A 22,868-nucleotide genomic window follows, 5' to 3' on the forward strand; every position below is an offset into this window, starting at 1 on the left:
GATGGACAATGTCTGTAAGTTCATTAACTTAATCCATGCAGTACAAGGAAATAAGACGCCAACAGTGGCTGTTGCTTTAGATGCAGAGAAAGCCTTTGACAGGGTAGAATGGAATTATTTATTCAAAGTATTACAGAGGTTCAACTTATCAGAAATATATTAATTGGATTAAAGCATTATATAAGGGATCCATGGCGAAAGTGACAGTAAATGGATATATATTGAACCAATTTAAATTAAGCAGGTCAACTTGGCAGGGATGTCCACTATCTCCCTCACTGTTCGCTTTAGCAATAGAACCATTGGCAGAACTGATAAGAACAGAAGATAAAATAAAAGGGATAAAAATAAAGGAGAAGGAATATAAAATCTGTTTATTTGCAGATGACATCATACAGAACTTAACAGAACCATAAATATCAATAAAAGAATTACATAAGAAATTGAAGGAATATGGAGAATGCCAATGAATAATGCGGATTACACAAAGTTTAGAAAAGAATCACCTTTTAAATGGCAAACACAAGCAATCCGATACTTAGGTATTAGACTAGATAATAATCTAGCCCATCTATGCAAATTAAATTATCAGCCATTAATGAAGAAATTACAAGATGACTTAGAACATTGAAAAGATTTACCACTAACACTGATAGGAAGGGTAAATTGTATTAAAATGAATATCTTCCCAAGGATATAATTCCTATTTCAATTGTTACCAATTCCCTTAACAGAGAAATTCTTCAATGAACGAAAGAGAATAATAAGGAAATTCTTATGGAAAGGGGGGAAACTGAGGACAGTGCTAGATAAATTAACAGAATGGTACAAACAAGGTGGTTTGCAGCTCCCAAACTTTAAAAATTATTATAGAGCAGCACAATTAAGATATCTATCAGATTTTTATCAAACAAGGGAAAAACCAGATTGGACCAAGATAGAGCTAGATAAAATAGGGGAGAAGGTACCAGAACATATACTTCATAAGTGGGAAGAAAAACTGGTGCAATATAGAAGTTCACCAGTACTGGACCATCTACTCAACATTTGGAAGAAGATTCACGTAGAAAGGAAAAAAATAAACTACCAACTACCAAAATTATTATTGACGCAAAATCAACGAATCCCTTTTACAATAGATAACTTTTCCTTTAGAGAATGGGAAAGAAAAGGAATTAAAAGAATAGAAAATTGTTTTTTGGGAAATAATTTATTATCATTTGAACAAATGAAGTACAAATATGGAATAACTCATGGTACAATGTTTGCATACCACCAACTGAAAACCTACTTAAAGGACAAATTGGGAAGCAGGCTGAGGTTACCAGAAGGAAGCAGCTTTGAATATGTGATTACAGACACAATGATAATTAAAAGATTTATAACAAACATGTACATCAAGCTGCAATAGAAAGAAAATGATGAAATAAGCTATAAACCAAAAGTGGGAAAAAGATCTAAACATAAAGATAAAAAATGAAATATGGGAAAAGTTATGCTCCGGAACTATGAGAAATATAATAAATACGAGGTTATAAATGATACAATATAATTGGTTACACAGGCTATATATCACACTCCAAAAGTTAAATAAATGGGATCCAACAGTATCAGATAGATGTTTTTGCTATAAGAAGGAAACGGGAATAACAGTACATGCAATTTGGGCATGTGAGAAAGTGAAAAAGTTTTGGGAAGATCTAAATCAGGTATTAAATAAAATCACAAAATGCAACATACCAAAAAAATCCAGAGATCTTTCTTCTAAATAAGATAAGAAGTAAAGAATTAGGCCTCAAACTGGATGAAGCGGAAAAAAAGATTTATTATGATAGTCTTAGCTGCAGGAAAAAAATGTATAATGTCAACTTGGAAATCAGAAGAGAGCCTGAGAGTACAGCAATGGTACATAGAAATGAATAAATGTATTCCATTGGAAAAAATAACATATAATTTAAAAAATAAAGTCACATTATTTGAACAAATTTGGGAACCGTACATGGAACACAACAGAGAGAGCCGACTGCGGACCTCCACCCCCTAAAGTGATAGAATGAGAAGGAGACGAAATGAACTGACCCAGTGTGTAAAAGTAGATGACACAATTTTCTTGTTTATTTTCATTGTGTGATGACATTGTTTAATGGGTTTATTGTATTGTATATGTTTAATGGGTTTGGAGGGAGGTGGGAGGGAGGAGGGAAAAAGGGGAAAAAATGACTGTGTACATTCAAGAGGGAAATGTTTGTATGTATTTTGATTAATATGGTTCATAATATGAAAAAAAAATTAAAAAAAGGTAGAAGAGACATTACGGTAGATGTTAAATATGATAATGGAATAGACCCATGTTACTTCATGACCTAAGATGTAATGTTCTCAGAATTCTTGTGTTTACCTAAACAGTGGGACCATTCAATAACAAACCCATTTTTGACTTGAACGTTGAATTGGCCATCACTAACACAATTTGCTTGGCTGAGTTTAAAAATAACGGACACCACTGTTTTAACTAGACCTTCAAATAGTAAACATTTTCAACAATGGGGTATCCTTTCTTACATTCTAACCAGTCACAAAATGGTTTTTTTTTTGGTAAGTCAAAAGGTCTTTGTACAAGCAAGCTCCAATGGGACAGAAGGGTTGGATGGAGAGATCCATCCCACTTGTGAATGCAGGTGTTTCAGCAACTGTTTACAGCAGCTTTTGAATCCAAGTGCTGGCGTAGATGTTGAGCAAACTCTGCTTGGGTTTGACAAAGAACTTGATTGATGAGCGACTTGGGTAGCCAGCCCTATACCAAAGAAAGAAAAAAAAAACGGAAATATCATTCAGATGTTTCCGTGGAAGAGTTTTACGTGCCTTTTAATACACAAGAGTGCTGGAGTAACTCAGCAGATCACACAACATTCTTTCAGGCAAAGATATATAACCAATGAGCCTGATCCCTTAGTCAAGTTATGAACAAATGCTTTCATTTTTCTGTTTTAAAATTACACTGCAAAGGAACTACCCTGACCAATCCATAACATAGAAGATAGGAGCAGGAGTAGGTCATTCGACCCTTCAAGCCTGCTCCGCCATTCAACGAGATCATGGCTGAACTTAAAGTTCAGTACCCCGTCCCCGCCTTCTCTCCGTAACCTTTAATACCCTTATACTGAAGAAATATATCTAATTCCCTCTTAAATATATTTAATGAACCTGCCTCTACTGCCCTCTGTGGGAATGAATTCCACAGATTCACCACCCTCTGGGTAAAGAAATTCCTCCTCATCTCGGTCCTAAATGGTTTGCCTATTATCCTCAAACCATGGCCCCGGGTTCTGGATTTTCCCATCATTGGAAACATCCCATCTGCATCCATTCTGTCCAGTCCTGCCAGAATTTTATATGCCTCTATGAGATACCCTCTCAATCTTCTAAACTCCAGCGAGTACAATCCCAATTTGTGCAATCTTTCCTCATATGTCATTCCTGCCATTCCAGGTATCAGCCTGGTGAATCACCTCTGCACTCCCTCCATTGCAAGAACATCCTTCCTTAGATAAGGTGACCAAAACTGCACACAATACTCCAGGTGTGGTCTCACCAAGGCCCTGTACAGCTGCAGTAAGGTATCCTTGTTCCTAGACTCAAACCCTCTTGATATGAAGGCCAACATACCATTTGCCTTTTTAACCACCTGCTGTACCTGCATGCTCGCCTTCAGAGACTGGTGTACAAGTACCCCTAGGTCTCTCTGCACTTCCCCATCTCTTAATCTATTGCCATTCAAATAGTAATCTGCCCTCTGGTTTGTATTACCACAGTGGATAACCTCACATTTATCCACATTGTAGTGCATTTGCCATGTGTCTGCCCAGTCCCTCAATTTATCCAAATCACACTGGAGCTTCCTGACCCCGTCTTCTGTGCACACAACCCCTCCTAGCTTAGTGTCATCTGCAAATTTGGAGATATTACATCCAATCCCCTCATCCAGATCATTAATGTAAATTGTGAACAGCTGGGGTCCCAGTACAGATCCCTGCGGCACCCCACTGATCACCGCCTGCCACTCAGAAAACGAGACATTTATCCCAACTCTCTGTCTTCTACCTGCCAGCCAGTTCTCAATCCACATCAATACTTTGCCCCCAATCCCATGAGCCTTGATTTTGGAAGCCAGTCATTTATGCGGGACCTTATCGAAGGCCTTTTGGAAGTCCAGGTACACCACATCCACTGGCTCTTCCCCATCTATTTTACCTGTCACCATCTCAAAGAATTCCAATAGATTTGTCAAGCTCGATTTACCTTTTGTAAATCCATGTTGACTCCGTCCGATCCCTTCTCTGCTAGTCATATGCTCCACTATTACATCCTTAAAAATGAATTCCATCATTTTGCCCACTACTGATGTAAGGCTCACTGGCCTATAATTCCCCGGTTTTTCTCTACCCCCCTATTTAAATAGTGGGGTAACATTAGCTACCCTCCAATCCATGGGTACTGATCCTGAGTCTATCGAGTTCTGGAAAATAATTCTTAAAGCATCTGCTATCTGAATGGCCACTTCCTTAAATACCCTAGGATGTAGATTATCAGGCCCTTGGGATTTATCGGCCTTCAATCCCGTCAATTTCCCCAAGACCATGTCCTTAGAGATACTGATTTCTTTCAGTTCCTCCCTTACATTAGTCTCTATGTTTCCAAACATCCTTGGGAGGTTATTTGTATCCTCTCTTGTAAAAACAGAACTAAAGTAAGAATTTAATTGGTCTGCCATTTCCTTATTCCCCATTATATATTCCCCTGATTCTGATTGCAAAGGACTTACTCTGGATTTCACCAATCTTTTCCTCTTGACATATTTATAAAAGCTTTTGCAGTTGGTTTTTATATTTGCCGCAAGCTTATTAATCCCTTTGTCCTCCTTTGGTGCATCTTGAACTGCTCCCAGTCTTCGGATTTGGTACTTTTTTTGGCCAATTGATATGCTCTCTCTTTGGACCTAATGCTGTCTCTAATTTCCCTTGTTATCCACGGTTGAGTCACCTTTCTTGGTTTATTTTTATGTCAAACCGGTATAAATTATTTTTGCAATTTCTCCATTAGATATGTGAATGCTTTCCATTGTCTATCCACAGTCAACTCCCCCATAAACACCACCCAATCAATCTTACTCAACTCCCATCTCATACCATCATAATTCCCTTTATTTAAATTCAGGACCTTAGTCTCGGTTTTAATTTCATCACTCTCCATGTCGAGTGAGAATTCGATCATATTGTGATCGCTCCTCCCAAAGGGCTTCGTACAACAAGATTGTTGATTAGCCCCTTATCATTGCATAATACCCAATCTAAAATGGCCTGCTCCTGAGTTGGTTCCTCGACATATTGGTCTAGATAACCGTCCCGTAAACATTCAAGGAATTCCTCCTCCTCAGTATTTTTACTAATTTGGCTCGTCCAATCTATATGCAAATTAAAGTCTCCCATGATGACAGCTCTTCATAAATTAACCCTTCAAACTAGTTTCAAAAAAGGTGTATCTGCCCTTGCAAAGTTCTTAAAAAAAAACTAGTCTTCCAACTTTCAAAACTTCTGGTAAACCCAGATCTGAAGTTAAAGCCAGTGGTGTTCAACAGAAAAAGCTTCTGCCAGGTTATTTATTTTCATCGAGATCATTTTATGACAGCCCTAAGTAATTGCTGAATTGCTGTCCTCTGCTCTGCTGATGTTCACCAACGTTCTATGCAAAACTTCCGCTGGCTGCATTTCATTAAGGAAGTTCTCTTATAGCAAGTGGTGTTGACTCTTTGAGGGATGCCTACCCCGATGAAGTTCTCCTCTGCAGCCTCCCTCATACCATAACAGGAAGGGCTTTTGGATTCACACCAGCTTCCAGGGGAGCAATTAATTTAGTCCATGATTTGATGGAGAAATGAAGTGGTGGAAGACTAGAAGATGTAGACATAACCAGCCAGGCATATCTTACCCCTCTGCATTTCACAATGCCTATAATCTTCCGTCTCCAAACTGCTCCCATTCCTCATTGACCCAATTACCTTGTTTGCATCCAATCCCCATCGTCACATATCAGACATCCTGTCTCTCCCATCCTCTCTGCAGCTGATCGTTCTCCTCCCCCAAAATTTTTGGAATCTTTAACCTAAAATGTTGACTGTTTCTATTCTTGTAGATGCTGCCTGACCTGCTGAGTATTTCTAACATTTTTTCTTTTAATTCAATAATTCCACTTGTTCTCTCACGTGCCCATAATCCCAGTTTTGTAGCTTTTTTCCATCACTGACAGTGAGGTGCAACTTCCAGAAGCCAATTAAACTTTCAGAGAGTCTTTGGGATGTGGGAAGAAACCCACGAGGTAATGGGAAGAAAGGGCAAACTCCACAAGGAGAATTTAAACTTGGAATCAATCCTGGCCCCTGGAACTCTGAAGAAACAGCATCTACTGCTGCCCTTTCATCCTACCCTCATATTGGAATCCTACCTCCAAGATGATCTTCATCAGGAGCTGCCTTTTACCTCAATGTTCTGTGCATCGTGCTCCTGTACTTTTAAGTATCAAATTCAGATTCAACACTCAGACTTGTTAACCTCCCCTCCTCATAACTTGCCTTTAGGTCAATGCTCAAGAGCCACGTAAACTTGGTCTTGTTTGGATCGTCTGCAGTGGGACGGAGAACCATGCAGGTCGGTCCATTCTCGCCTCTGTAATCGGAGCAAGGTATATCAACAATGTATGACTGGAACCAATAGATCAACCAATGTACGTCTGGGTGCCAAGCCACTGGTAATGTGTGGTGACTGATTGAATGAGGTATGTCATTGGAACCACTGCGCTGGTCTTCAAGAACCTGCCATTTTGTAGCAATATCTTGAGTGTTTCATGGCAGTGTAATCGGACAAAAATGACTGAGCTTTTGGAATATTTTTAAATTTGGACATACAGCACAGTAACAGGCCATTTCGGCCCATGAATCTGTGCTGCCCAATTTACACCCAATTAACCTATACCCCTGGTAAGTTTCAAATGGTGGGAGAAAACCAGAGCCCCAGGGGAAAACCCACACAGGCATGGGGAGAACGTACAAATGCCTTACAGACAGCGTGGGACTCAAACCCTGGTCCCGATCACTGGAACTGTAAAGGCGTTGCGCTAACTGCTACACAAATGTAAAAAAATGTTTGGCACAGAGTAGATGAGCTGAAGGACCTGTTTCTGTGCTGTCATTTTACATTTCTAAATGTAAACCTCTTTGCGGAGAGGTTTCTACCTACTGTTCTTGCTATTTGGGTGGTGTGTTGGAGATGTGGGGTAACTGAAGTCTGAATGGGAGAAGAGGACAGAATTTGGAGAGATGATGTTGGGACTAAAAAGAATATTTCTTGAATGGCAAGCCAGTGATGATTAGGCGAGCAGGGTGATTGGCACCCTGGAACATCAGCAAGAGAAACCATCATGATTCTAGGAAGTAAAGGTGGATATAATTTGGAGTGGAAAGGTTATACTGCAACTGTAGAAGGTACTGGCGAGGCTGCATCTAGAGAACTGCGTGCAATTCTGGTCTCATTACATGAGGAAGGATGTACTGGCTTGGGAGGCGGTGCAGAGGAGGTTCACCAGGTTGATTCCAGAGATGAGGGGGTTAGGCTATGAGGAGAGATTGAGTTGTCTGGGTCTGTGCTCACTGGAAATTTAGAAGAATGAGAGGGGATCTTATAGAAACGTATACATTTATGAAAGGCATTTATAAGATAGAGATAGGCAGGTTGATTCTATTAGTAGGGGAGATGAGAACTGGGGGACATGGCCTCATGATTCAGGATGGAGATGGGGAGGAACTGCTTTTTCCGGGGTGGGGGGGGGGTGAATCTGTGGAATTCACTGCCCATTGAAGCAGTGGAGGCGACCTCAGTAAATTTATTTAAGACAAGATTGGATAGATTTTTACATAGGGGAAATAAGGGATATGGGGAAAAGGCAGGTAGGTGTATCATCAGATCAACCATGATCTCATTGACTGGTGGAGCAGGCTCGACAGGCCGGATGTACGACTCCTGCTCCTATTTTTTTTTTTGTTATTTATTGAATAGTATTAGATTTTGTTAGTTTCTTTAAAACAAAGTATCTGTTCTGTTACAACAAGTATTTCAGTGCATATGTACATTGCACACTGTGTATGACAATAAACTCCTTATCATCAAAGATGATGGTGAAAACTCACAGGGGTGTAAGTATCTAAATGCTTCAATTTGTACCTAGATGTGGAATATTTTGTCTCTTTGCCATCATCTTGAGCTGCTGAGATCATAAATGGCATTCAGGAATATCCTGCACGTGCATGGTAAAAATAACTCTGAAGCATTACCTTATGAAACCATCCTGCTGTGGCATCATGTCACAGTGAGTAGACATCCCCGCAAGGAAACAGGTCGAGCCGCGCCTCTTGGCGTATCGCACGCTCACAAAGTCCCGTGGGCTGACCACATTGCCCGCAGTCTCTGCTGAAGTCTCGTAGGTAACCATTGTTTCCTTGTTAATCTTTCTGAGTATCTTTTTTTTAAAAAAAAAATCAAATCATGAAGCCAAGAACTGCTTTGGAGTTAATTGCGTGTAATTGTGCATCAAGGGCCTGTACTGTGCAGCTTGTCCATGTACCCACCACCTGTGTATATAAAATAAATGTGTCCCTTAAGTTCCTTTTAAATCTGCCCTTTTGTTTTAGATTCCCTGATGGAAAAGGCTATTTATCTTGCAATTTTAACACTACAAGGCCATTAGCCTCCTAAGCAGCAGGGTAAAAAGTCCCAGCCGACCCAACTTTCCATTTGCCGATGATGCCATGGTCGTTGGCAGAATCACAGACTGCAATGAGGAAGGGTACAGGAGTGAGATAGACCAGCTCGTTGAATGGTGTCAAGACAGAAACCTTACATTCAATGTCAGCAAAATAAGGAACTGATTGTGGACTTCAGGCGGGACCAATCATGAGAAAATGAACCAGTCCTCATCAAGGGGTCACAGTGGAAAGGATTAGGAACCTCAAATTTCTGGGTGTCACCATCTCTGAGGATCTGTCCTGGGGCCTCCAGGATAATCATGAAGAAGGCTCACTAGCATGAGGAGATTTGGTACATCACCAAAAACTCTTGGAAATTTCTACAGGTGTACTGTGGGGAGCTTTCTGTCTGGTTGCATCACTGTCTGATAACATCTTTGTAAACCTTTTCTGCCCTATTACCAGATTAATGATAAATTTCATACAGATGGCTGACGATATTCCTGGAGCATCATATCACCACCATCCTGTGCAGTTGTAACATGACATTTATCATAGTGGAGAAAGGCCAAATAAAAAAATGCAAAACGAAATGGGAAGCTTGTATTCGACGATAAATTTTAGCCTGTCAGAATGCAGCAAAAACATGGTGCTGGAGAAAGTCAGCATGTCAAATAGTGTATTTTATTTTGCAAAGATAAAGACATAATCAACGTTTCAGGCTTGAGCTCTTCATTAAGGTTGAGGCAAACATCAATGGTTGTAAAGGATAATGGAAAAGATTTTGAGGGACAGAATTAGTCTGCACTTGGTAAGAGAGGGACTGATCAAAGAAAATGTAGTTTTGTTATAAGCAGATTCATTCAGGGCTTTAAAAATGTTCCACATCGAAAGATGAACCTAAAAGTTGAGAGCTCATGGGATCCATATGGGATATGCCTTCATCGTCTGGGGCATCAGAATGGACTGTAAGAGCAGGGAGTTATGGCGCACATTTATGAAATGTTATTTTGGTCACAACTGGATTACTGCGTCAGCTGACTCTGAGAAAGACGTGGATACATTGGACAGGGTGCAGAGGAGATTTTCTTGGAGTTGTCTGGGATGGAGAGTTTCAGTTGAGGGGGAACGTCTGGATAGTCTGGAGGTGAGCAAGAAAAATTTGTAGATGCTGGGGCCCAGTGCAGTACTTCCATTTCTCTAGCAGTTTTGTGTATTGGATAGACTGCATTTGTCTTCCATGGAACTAAGGAAGCGTAAGAGGGACCTAAATAGGGAGAATAATAGGAAACTTTACCCTTCTGGCTGAGGAATTTAAAAATTGATAATGTTTAAATTTGGACAAACAGCACAGTAACAGGCCTTTCCAGCCCACGAGTACATGCCGCCCAATTTTCTTACAACCCCCTGTACTTTGTTGTTTTTTTTTTGAAGGGTGGGAGGAAACTCACGCAGACATGGGGAGAATGTTCAAACTCCTTCCAGACATTGTTGGATTGGAGGCTGGGTTTGCTGGCGCTGCTGTAGAAGTGTTGGACTAAGTGCTTCGCTACCGTGCTTGATGTTACTGATTCATCAAAGGAAAGAAAATGGCATTCTGTGAGGTAATTTTAAAGCTTGAATTCTTGCATTCACTTTGTGATGAATAAAATATAGAAGCAGAAATGTGATACTGAGGCGTTATAAGGCATTAGTCAGACCACATGGAATATTATGAGCAGTTTTGGGCTTCACATCTAAGGAAAGAATTGGCATAGAAGATGATTACAGGAAGATCCCCAGAATGAAAGGGTTTTCATGTGAGGAGCATTTGAAGTCACTGAAGTTTAGAAGAATGAAAGGGGATCTCATTGAAATCTCCTTCTTTGGCTTGGCTTCGCGGACGAAGATTTATGAAGGGGGGTAAATGTCCACATCAGCTGCAGGCTCGCTTGTGGCTGACAAGTCTGATGCGGGACAGGCAGACACGGTTGCAGCGGTTGCAGGGGAAAATTGGTTGGTTGGGGTTGGGTGTTGGGTTTTTCCTCCTTTGTCTTTTGTCAGTGAGGTGGGCTCTGCGGTCTTCTTCAAAGGAGGTTGCTGCCCGCTGAACTGTGAGGCGCCAAGATGTACAGTTTGAGGCCTTTTTCTTTGTAACACTACAGTACATTTAAATTTATTTACAACACAGTAGAAGTCGATTTCTGGGCGTTTAAACCCATTACACCAAAATTAACCTACAACCCCATCCATTTTGAGGGTGGGAGGGATCTGGAGCATGCGGGGAATACCCATGCAGTCACAGGGAGAAGGCGCAAGTGCCTTACAGACAATGGTGGATTTGCTTTAGTTCACATTACCCGAAGTACTAAAGTGTAGGTGGCATGCAAAACAAATATTTTTTCATGGCATCTGGGTATTCATGATAATAAACAACTCAAATGACCTACCTTCACTTGTTTAACATTTGGGTTCCATTCTCCTATTTGTTCAACTTTGTCGAACAACTCGCTGTAGAGTAGATCTGTGGGCTTATCCATCACAACCTCAAGCTTGAAGACTTTGCCAATATCTGGAAGCATTTTACTGACCACTTTGTCGCCATTGGCCTGTCAAATATTCAAAATGTTACATTCCTCACTCATGGGTCTTGCAGCCTCTCAGACCTGCTCTTCTGTTTATATGCATTTATCCATCTGGTGACAGGGTTTGTGTGAGTGCCTCAAATAATTGCTGCACACTGTGTGAATAAAATTCATGGCTTTAGCTTTAAGTCCTGACGTGAAGGTCGAGTTGGCTGCTCGGCCATTTGACTCATTGGTCTATAAATGCAGTTGTGCTCAACTTGCATCTTCTCCTATCAAACTTCATTTAACCCCATCAATGTTGACTTCAGGAAAGGAAAAGCAGAGGTGTACGATCCAGTGATCATTGGGGGAATTAGAGATGGAGAGGGTGAGTTGATTTAAATTCTTGGGAGTTGCTATTTTGGAGGATCTTTCCTTGACCCAACACCCTATTGGCATCATGAAGAAAGCACGTCAGTGTCTCTACTTCCTCAGAAGTTTGCAGAGGTTTGGTATGACATTGGAAACCCTGGTTAACTTTCTACCAGTATGAGCTGACTGGCTGCATCACGGCCTGGTATGGGAATACCAATACTCCTGAGTGTAAAGTCCTGCAAAAGGTAGTGGACACAGCCATAAACATCACAGGCAAACCCCCTCCCAACATTGAGAACCTCAATGGGGAACACTGCCGTTGGAGAGCAGCAATCATCAAGGATCCACTCCACCTAGTACACGCTCTGTTCTCACTGCTGCCATCAAGTAAGAGGTGTAGGTACTACAAGACTCACACCGCCAGGTTCAGGAACAGCTGCTACCCCTCCACCATTTGACTCCTCAACAACATTTAAAGACTTTCGCACTTTATTGATTTTTGCTTCTTTCTATTGTGCAATTAGTTTATTTACATTTCTTTATTTGCGAACATGTGCATGTTGATTACAGTTTTTTTTGCATGACCAATAAGTGGCAATTCTGTCTTGCCCACAGGAAAAAGAATCTTAGGGTTGTATGTGCTCTGAAAATGAATCTAAAATCATTGTCTCCTGTTCCCTTCAACCAGGGATGAAAGATCCATTCACAATCTCCACTCTCCCTAAACTCATTCAACAAGTTGACTTTGCTCCTTCGATCTTGTACCCGTAAATTTTCCAGTTGCAGATATTCTTATCCGGTAAACATTTAAATGCGTCTTCCCTGTGGCAATGTTGTCTGCGGGACATGACTGATTTATCTTTTAAACTTTGACTGGGAACTTACCGCTTCAATCTCAGACTTCCATCCAATTGTATCCTGGAGGATGGAGAGGGACTTCTGCAGTGCTTCTTGACCTTGCTTAACGTAGGCCATTTCTGCCTCCGAGTATGGGTTCTCTTCAAGTCTGGAACCTAATTTGGGCATTAAACAGGGAAATGAGAAAGCCATTAATGTGAGTATTAATAACAGGATTTTGCTGTATTGCACAGTCAGTTTGCTTACATTATTTTTTTACATGTGTACATTGAGTACAGTTTTTTGCACAACCAATAAGTGGTGATTCTGCCTCGCCCGCAGGAAAATGAATCTCAGGGTTGTATGTACCCTGAGAGTAAATCTGAAATCTCATAGATTACCAAAATGATTTCAATCGATATTTTTACTGCTCATGTACATCATGCTTGGTGTTAATTATCACAAGTTCTGTGGTGTATCTACCATTATATTGTTACACCTGATTTCTTATTTACTTGTTAGACATTAACTATGATAACTTGAAATGATGATGAAGCAGGTGTAACAGCATTGGATTCTCAGCAAGTCTCAGACAGGGAGTAAATCTGTGGAATTCCCCCACTTAATGACCTGGCAGGAGATGAACACTACTGGTGCCCCAGAACGGTCAGCTCCAGCCAGCTTGATTCAGCTCACCAAGCTGAATAGGAAAGGTTGAGGGTACTAGCTTAGGTGGACAAGACAGTGTGGAGAAGTTGGTTGGAAGGGTGTGTTTCCATGCTGTAAAACTCTAACTTGTAAGAAGAACCTTGAAATATTTGTTTAATAAACAACTTGCCTTGCATGTTGGCTCATTAATGTACAGGCCCAGAGTCCCCTATGAAATCAGTGGTCTTACTGGTGCATGATCTGAGAGGCCATTGCTCAGTGTACTGTTGGGGAAACCAGCAGTTGTGACAGGTTAGCCCTCTTGAAGTTGCAAGTAAATCCCAAGTTGTAACACCAATGCACAGGAGTAGGATAGAGTCATACAACACCGAAACAGGTCCACTATGTCTGTGCTCAATCCAGCAGTGTTCAATCCAGTCTTTCTGCTGTTACTCTGCAGGAGTGAAGCCCAGTACACCTTTCTTGTGTGTGTTCTAACCTGCATGACTGTTTTGGAGACCTCTATCCCAAATCCCTCTGGCTTTCTTACAATTGAATTTGGTCTCCAAACCTTTGCCCAGTGATTTGGGAATTAATTTTCCATTTTCCCACCCAGTTTGCAAGTTTATCAATTATTTCCCCCCCCCCCTCAAGATTATAATTACTTTCTTTGATCAAGACAAAATAAGTCCAGATTGCAACAAAAGGGAAGAGGGTATAACTGATTAGAATGATCCAGGAGCTGGTTTCGACTGGATGTGCTGTGAGGAATATGTAGTAGAAATCTGGACTGCTCAGGGATTGGGTTGCTTTGAATTTCTGGATTCTTGGGCTGTACCATTCAAATTTAAGGAGTGTGACAGAGTATTTAGAGGTGGCTTGGGAAGAATTGCTCGAGCAGCTTGCACACACACATTTCAAAATACAGGACTTTTGCAGTGTGCTTTTTGCAGAAAGAGCAACCAAGGTGCAGAATCCAGCTGGCCTGGGAGAGCATGTGATCTTTGCAGGTAGTTGGAGAACAGTTTTACTTTCAATGAGGGAGGGTGTGAAACAGAGAGAGAAGGAGTCACAGAAATCAGTTCCAGAGGGACAAGCTGGCAAACTTTGGAAGACTGCCTGGTCAAAGGAGAAGGCTGGTGGTCTGAAAGGTGACCTGAAAGAAAGAGGATCATCTGGAGAACCCTGAAGGGGGCAAGTTTCATCAGCAAGACTGATTGAGAAGGAATTAGTTGTGGATGTCCTGGAAGAGGAATCTTTCTCTGAAAACCAGCAAGAACGCTCCTGAGTGGTATCCATTTGCCTGTTAAACACCAAAGACTGGTGAACTTTGTTAATGCTAACTTCTGTGCACAGTACAAGAATTGCCTGCAACCAGTGAGATTGGACTGTGATCCAAAGAACTTTTCTAATCTTAACTATACATTACGTACACCTGCGCTTAGCATTAGAGGATGGATTATGTAGGTTAGGTAGGTTAAGTAATAAGTTAAAGTTTAATTCTGTTTTCTTGTTCAAATATAATTAAAAACTACTTTTGTTTAAGTAACCCTGTGTTGTGGTGCATATCTAATGCTGCTGGTTTTGGGGTCCTCTTGACTTTGTAACAGAAGGAATAAAGAAGAGATGGACAAGTAAAATTTGACAGATGATTCATGAGCAAATACAGCATTCTTCATTTATCAAAATGAGCAGTTTTAATGAAAGGTAAAATGGTTGCTTGTTGCCGCTGGGCATCTGTGGCACTTGTGCGTGCATGCACACAAAAGCCCGCTATATTTTTTAAAGTTTGAGAGTCGAAAAGTCTGAATTCTCAGGTGGTCTGGATTTATGGCATCCATATTTTGGACTTTGACTGTATGACCACACAAGGGAAAACTTGAGCATGTGAAGTTGTGTACTCACTGATCAGGGAGCTCCTCCTCCGAACCTGATTTACCCATGAGCTGGGCCCTTGATTCTGGAGTCTGAGCTGATTCAACTTGTGTCCCAGAGCTGCTACTGCCGTATGTCTCAAGCCTGGAGAGCAAAAGGAAAGTGTTAAATTATCAGTTCTAGATCTCAGAACCACAAACACTTGTCAACAGAGGGCAAATATTGATTACAAGATCACAAAATATAGCAGCAGAAGTTGGCCCATTGACCCATCGAGTCTGCTCCGCCATTCTAATCATGAGCTGATCCATCCTCCCCCCCCCCCCCCCCCCCACCCTCAGCCCCACTCCCCGGCCTTCTCCTTGTAACCCTTGATGCCCTGACTGATCAAACACCTCTCGATCTCTGCCTAATAAACTCAACGACCCCACTTCCACAGACTCACAACCCTTTGACTAAAGAAATTTTTCCACATATTTTTAAATTGACGCACTTTTGTCGTGAAGTTGTGCCCTTTTGTCCTAGAATTATCTACAGTTTTTTTTAAAAAACAAAGTTGCATTTATCAATCTCGGAATCTCAGGCCAGGTCCAGACCTTCTGGCATCATATACATTTGAGTTGGTGCAGTGCAAAAAATGTAAGTTAAATTGTATAAAGCACGAACCAACTAACAGCGATGTGATAGTGGCTGGACTCATCTTTACTCAAGGGATGAAAACTGGCAGGCCTGGTCGGAAGTTTTTTAAAATTCCCTGTCAAAAGAGTGGTCTGGAGTATTTTCCTGAGACAATAAAGATTTGACGACTCATCAGGAGCCTGTGCTTTGTATGTGCAACTATCCCAAAGGAAAGTTTGCTTTCCACCATCAAACATCTACAATAAAATATTTAAGATAAGAGATGAAATCACACCCTGTGCTGGTTCATTCTACACTCTTCAACAGGATGGAGGCAGAAATGGTGAAACCCCTCTTGATGTTTTTTTCATTTCAATAGCACCTTTTAATGGTCCTAAGAAACTTCAGAGAAGCATTGGTAATAAAAAATGACAAAGTCCCAACCACTGTGAGTTCATCACAGATATCACAGGGTCTCAAAGGAAGAAAGAGACAGAAAGATTTAGGGAGGGAATTCCAGACCTTAGAGCCCAGGTATCTGAGGGCATGGCTTATGTGGTGAAAAAATTAAATTCTGAGATTACCACGAGGTTAGAATTGCACAGCACAGAAATAAGCCTTTTTGCCTAAAGTGTCCATGTAGACTAAGTTGTCTACCTAAGCTGATCTCATTTGCTTATGTTTAGCTTGTCTCTGAAGTGCCAGTTGATGAAGTAGACAAAGACAATATGGTCAAACAATAATTATGGCTTTTATTAGCAGAAACTCATGGTACAATAATGAAAGACAATAGATGCATAAACAGTTATATCCAAGGGGAGTGTCCTTAACAGTAGAGATAATGCACAGCCAATGTTAGTACAGCCAGGCTCGCCAGAGGGGAGAGACAGGCAGCTTGGCAGACATTCACCACAGTCTCCCCCCGGCAGAAAGGTTAAAATCAAAAGGAAAGCTGCTAGGAAAGACTGAAGCAAGCGAACATGGATACCATGTTTGGCCTTGAGATACTCAACAGCCAAAATACGCCAGTTTCTAGCAAGCAATTGAAATATAATGAGATATTTTATGAATATGTCAGCCTATCAGGTTGTTTAAGAAATCTGGTGCTTCGCGCAAAACAGGTGGCTCCTTTGCAACCTTGGGAACTGGTATAGGTCCTGGGTCAGTCAGTCAGTTCCAGACTGACTTCTGGAACTGCTCCAAAATCGCCAGCGTGAGGCAGTGGAGCCTCACCATGGCCATCCGAAAGCTGACTAGGGGTCACAGGCTGGGGGGGTGGGGGGGTGAGTCCAACCTCTCAGGCTCACTCTGAGTAGGGGTGCGAGGAAGGGCGAACCAGGCAAGGCCAGATCTCTTAGGGGTACAGTGTCAGTACTCCCGTCTGGGAATCTAACATGAGCGTAGTTGGGGTTAGTATGCAGTAGGTGAACTGGTTGGACAAGGGGGTCTGTTTTACGTGCCCGAACGTGGCTCTTCAGCAGTACGGTTCCAGGCTCAGATAAACAAACTGGGCAGTCCATCACAGTTCCTGATTTCCTAGGAAAGGCAAACATACATTCATGCGGGGTTTGATTTGTTGCAGTACACAATAAAGACCGAATAGAATGTAGAGCCTCAGGCAGCACCTCCTTCCACCGGGTTACAGGGTAACCATGTGTTTTTAAAGCAAGATTAGCAGTCTTCCAGACTGCAGCATTAGCCCTTTCAACCTGCCCATTACCCTGCGGGTTGCAGCTCATGGTATGGCTAGTGGCAATTCCTTTTCATAGCAAGGCTTGCCACAGTTCAGCGCTCATGAATGCTGAGCCTCTATCGGCATGAATGTAATTGGGAAAACCAAAAATGCTTAAAATTCTGTCAAGTGATTTAATGATAGACTCTGACGAGATGTCAGGGCTTGGTATCGCAAAGGGAAACCTGGAATATTCGACAATTACAGTAAGGAAATATACATTTTTGTTGTTGGAAGTTAATGGCCCTTTAAAATCTAACCTAATCCTCTCAAAAGGTTGAATTGCCTTGATGAAAATGGCCTCTGGAGTTTTGAAGTATTGCAGTTTGCATTCTGCGCAAACAGAACAGCTTTTAGTCAGTTTCCTGACTTCTTCCAGAGAGTAAGAAAGGTTGTTAGCCCTTATGTAGTGGAAGAATCTCATGACTCCTGGGTGGCACAGTCTGCTATGGATCTCTTTTAGCCCCTACAGCTGAGCACCGGCAGCAGATCATGACAATGCGTCAGAGAGATCATTTAACCTGCCCGGTCTGTACTGGATCTCATAATTATAAGTTGAGAGTTCTATTCGCCAGCGTGCCATCTTATCATTCTTGATTTTACTTTTGTGTTTAGTACTGAACATGTAAGCTACAGATTTCTGATCAGTGACAAGAGTAAATTTTCTGCCGGCTAGAAAATGTCTCCAGTAGCGAACAGCTTCAATAATAGCCTGGGCTTCTTTTTCAATGGCAGGATGTTTAAGTTCAGGTTCGCGTAACGTGCGGGAGAAGAATGCCACAGGTCTGCCCTTTTGATTAAGGGTTCCTGCCAAGGCACAATCTGAGGAATCAGTTTCCACTTGGAATGGGACATCCTCGTCAATGGACGAGAGTGCACCTTTGGCAATATCAGCTTTAATTCTCTCGAAAGCCTTCAAGGCCATTGGAGAAAGAAGAAAAGATTTAGTGTCAAACAGAGGGCGTGCCTTTGTGGCGTAGTCCCGAACCCATTTGCAGTAGTAGGAAAAGAATCCCATACACCTTTTAAGGGCTTTTGCTGAGTTTGGGGGTGGAAACTTCTTAAGGGAGGGCCATTCTTTCCGGGTCGGGGCGGATTTTGCCCTTGCGGACAATGTAGTCCAGATTGGGTAGCTCTGTTGAATTGAACACACATTTGACCTCATTAAATGTAAGGTTGAGTTCTTTAGGTGTTGCTAAAAATTTCTTTAAGTTTTTGTCATACTCAGCCTGTGTTTTCCCACAGATAGTGACATTATCTAGATAGGGAAACGTACCCTGTAACTCATACATCCTAACAATCTTATCCATTTCCCCCTGAAACACTGACTCACCATTAGTGACTCCAAAAGGTACCATTTTAAACTTGTATAACCCCCCCCACCCCATCCCATCAGCCTCAAAGCCTGTAGGGTCGTTCCTTTTTTTTAATGGGGATTTGGTGGTAAGCTGTTTTGAGGTCGATAGTGGAGTACACTTTGAATTGTGCTATCTGATTAACCATTTCATTGATGCGTAGCAGGGGGTAGGCATTCAGGTTAGTATAACTGTTGATTGTCTGGCTGTAGTCAATAGCTAGTCGTTTCTTAGTGTGATTTTTCACAACTACCACCTGGGCTCACCACAGACTCTTACTAGGTTCAATTACTCCCTCTTTAAGCAATCTCTGGGTCTCAGCTTTGATAAACTCACGATCCTCTTTGCTGAAAGAACGGCTCTTAGTGGCAATCGGCCGACACTCGGGGGATAAATCACTGAAAAGGGAGGGAGCTTTGATCTCTATTGTGGACAGACCGCAGTATCTAGCGCAGGGGATGGTAAGTGTAGGTAGTGGCCCACCAAAATTTAACACTACACTGTTCATCTGAGATTGAATATCTAACCCCAGTACCACAAGGGCGCAGAGCTCCGGCATAATAAAGAGCCACACATCAGTCAGGCAATGTCCCTGCAAATTTAAAGTAACTTTGCACTTGTCCCGTGCAGTTTTTGTAAGTTCACTACAAGCCATCGATATCTTTCGGTTCACTGGATATCTCCGCAAATTTAAGGCTCTGGCAACTCTCTTGTGGATGTAGCAGTCAGCACTCCCCGAGTCTATTAGACAATCAAGAGTCTCACCATTCACCTCCCCCTTCATAGTCGACCGTTCCAGTCTGTAACATCCCCCAAGCTTTGGAGTCAATTGAACTATCACAGGGGGATCTCACCTCGCCATCACTTGAACTCGATTCATCCTGCTCCTCTGAAGATTCCCCCTTTTCACAGTTGTCTTCCATTCCTGCAGCTCCAGGACGCATTTTCTTGGTGCTTCTCTTATCAGTGGGAGTACTTTTCGTTTTAGTAAAGTGGCCAAGTTTTCCACAATAGCTGCAGGTAACAAATCGAGCCAGGCACTTCTGTCTGGAGTGCCAGCTCTTATCACAGAAGTAGCATTTTTCAGGAGTTCGCCTTTTTCTTTCCTTCGGGGTTCCAGCATTTCTGGATGTTTCCTTTTCAGTTTCTAACATTTCACTGAACCGCATGGCACTTCTCAGTGTTTTGGCTAGAGTGACTGCTCGGTCGTAGGTTAAGGGCTCTGTCTCCAGAGGCCTGTGTCAGATGTAACTGGAGTCAATCCCATTGACAAAAGCATCCAGCTACAAGGCATTGCAGTGTTGTTGCACATTGACTGCCCTGACATCACATTCATTTGCCAGCGAGTCGAGAGCCAGTGCATAGGCAGCATCACTTTCCCCGAGTTTCTGGCGTCTAGTCAGCAACTGGTGTCGAGCAAGCACCACATTCCGTGGCACTGCACAGTAAGCAGTCAGACGTTCCCGGGCTATAGCCAGAGTGGTAGCTCCTTGCGTTACGGCGAAAGGGACCTCACCCAGCAGAGAGTTCAGGTGGCCCCACTCTATCGCCTCATCGACCACGTTGTTTCGAGTCATGTAGTAATCGAAACAAGCAATCCAGTGGTTGAAAATTTTTCTGGCCCTCGGGGCAGACTGGTCGATTATCAGCCACTCTGACTTGAGGGCTGCATCCATTTCTGCTAATAAAATTGAAGTGCCATTTGATGAAGTAGACAAAGACGATGTGGTCAAACAATAATCATGGCTTTTATTAGCAGAAACTCATGGTACAATAATGAAAGACAATAGATGCATATACAGTTATATCCAAGGGGAGTGTCCTTAACAGTAGAGATAATGCACAGCCAATGTTAGTACAGCAAGGCTCGCCAGAGGGGAGACAGGTAGCTTGGCTCACATTCACCACAGTCTCCCTCTAACCTTTTCTTGTAATTGTTGTAATCGTACCTGCCTCTACTATATCCTGATATCTCGTTCCACATACCCACCTCCTTCTGTGTGAAGAACGTGCCCCTTCCAACATAAGTTTACACCCTCTAATTTTTGACTCCCCTACCCTGTGTAAAAGACTTTGATTATACTGGACCACAGGATTTTTCTTCCTGAACACTTTTGAGCTGCTATTCATGAAAATATTGTTTAAAAATTTCCTATCATCTACCATTTTTAGATATAACCTATTTTTGTGATTTCCTATCATATTTAAAGTCTACTTCAAGCATTTACAATCCATAAAGTGAAAATTCATTTTCTGCATTTGCACTTGGACGTCTTCCCTGCTGATCCTGGTGCAGTCAGTGATGAACATGGTGAAAGGTTCTACCAGGACATTGCAACCGTCGTAAAGCTGTATCAGGGCAACTGGAATCCATCAATGCTGGCCGACTATTGTTGGACACTGACACAAGAGGCATCGGATGCTGAAAATCAGCTGCCCAATATTTTGGGTCAGTTGAGTTAATGCAATGTGTCAGTACCATTATGCAATTAAACATGCTAAATTCAATCAAAGTTAAATGAATGTTTCTCCAACTTTTTGCATGATACAGCAAATCTGAAATTATCTTTGTATTCATCTTGAATACAAATCCCCTTTTTTTTCAGAAAGCAAATCTTTTGAAAAAAATTTTGTCCATTGTTATTCATCTTGTTTATACCCTTCATGATTTAGTATACCTCTAGAAGGTCCACTGCCAATCTCCCACTGCCAGGAAGACAAGTCCCAGCCTCTCCTTGTAACCCAAGCCCTCCAGTCCCAGTAACATTCTCGCGACTTTTCTGCACCCTTCCCAGCTGAATTACATCATGCAACTGTGTGCAGTACCTGAATTTGGTTTGGTGCACCTATCTTGGAAAGGTTTTGGGCTTGTCAGAGGTTACACAGGGAGGGAGGGGTAAGACTATGGAGGCAGTTGAAACAAGGATTTTAACCTTTTGGACTCTGGGCATTTTTAATCTTTCATAATATGTACTCCAATCTGGGTCCATGTGTAAACTACAATACGAACACTGTATGAACTCACTGGTGATAGGGTATAAAACCAGTCCTGGGAAATAGGAACTTGGAGTATATACACTTGTTGGTAATCACTGAAAGTCAGAACATGGAGTCTAAAGGGTAAAATTGGTGTTGGCTAATTTTGAAAGAACGGGGCACAAGCTCATGGCAATAAAGCTTCCTAATGGCCGAGATAAATGTTTTGCAGTCATTCTAAGCAGGGGCACTACGGCTCCCTTGAAGGCCACAGCATATTTAAGTAAAATCCTTTTTTTTTCTGCACCTCACAAAACATAATTCAATTTTTTTTTAAATGCAGTCAGGAGGAGAGAAGTACGGAAGAAACCAAAACTTGATTGCTTCACAGGGAAGAGGCCATAAATTTTGAACAGAAATGTGGGGTGGGTTGGGGAACATAGCCATAAAAAAGGATGAGAATGGCTGGTTTAGGTGGTCTACATCTATAGAAGAGTGAGATCCCGGTGGAAACACAAGGCCACACCAACAACCAGATATCATCGCCACTGGGAGAGAAGCCAATTCAAACTCTTGCCACCTTCTCCAGTTCCTTTCTTGGTACTTGCATCCACAGTGGTTGAGCAGTAGAATATTACACATTGCATTTGGACGTGAAGGATCCTTTGACAGGTATAAATATTACGGGCTGAGAACATTTAGCAGCAACCACTGAATTTCAGGAATATCAGCCAGTTGAATTGGTCAACAATTCCTACTAACACAGGGAAGTTCAAATAGGTTCATGCTGTATATCCATTAAAAAGCATTTGTAATGCTCTGGTCTTAAAATCCCTTCAGTATCTTAACAGGATAGAAGCTGATTCAAACTCTTGCCACCTCCCCCACTTACTTACATTCACAGTGGTTGAACCACCATTGATTTGAGCAGTAGAATGTTACCATTTAGTCGCCACCAATCAAATGAGTATCATTAGTTGTTTCCCATTACCTGTCAGCGTTCGAACATGTTGGTAGGAAATTGCGGCACAGAGCTTAAAAGTGGCTGGAAGCATCTTGCTGGTTACGGTCAGTCTTTCCCTCAACTGCTGTTTTTCCCTTGTCCTATGTTCTTA

At 41.9% G+C, this 22,868-nt stretch overlaps 1 protein-coding gene across 1 annotated transcript; it reads right to left on the reverse strand.

The window, feature by feature from the left end:
- Positions 1-454: 454 nt before the first annotated feature.
- star (steroidogenic acute regulatory protein) lies at positions 455-22,868 on the reverse strand. Its single transcript, XM_069915283.1, has 7 exons — positions 22,745-22,868; positions 15,103-15,216; positions 12,598-12,725; positions 11,221-11,379; positions 8,381-8,565; positions 6,626-6,719; positions 455-2,794 (listed from the first exon to the last, which is right to left on the reverse strand). Exons 1-7 carry the CDS (start codon positions 22,806-22,808, stop codon positions 2,684-2,686), a joined length of 855 nt encoding a protein of 284 aa, XP_069771384.1. The 5' UTR covers positions 22,809-22,868; the 3' UTR covers positions 455-2,683.

The sequence above is a fragment of the Narcine bancroftii genome, chromosome 2 (genome assembly GCF_036971445.1).
Source record: "Narcine bancroftii isolate sNarBan1 chromosome 2, sNarBan1.hap1, whole genome shotgun sequence".
Classification (NCBI taxonomy): Eukaryota; Metazoa; Chordata; class Chondrichthyes; order Torpediniformes; family Narcinidae; genus Narcine; species Narcine bancroftii.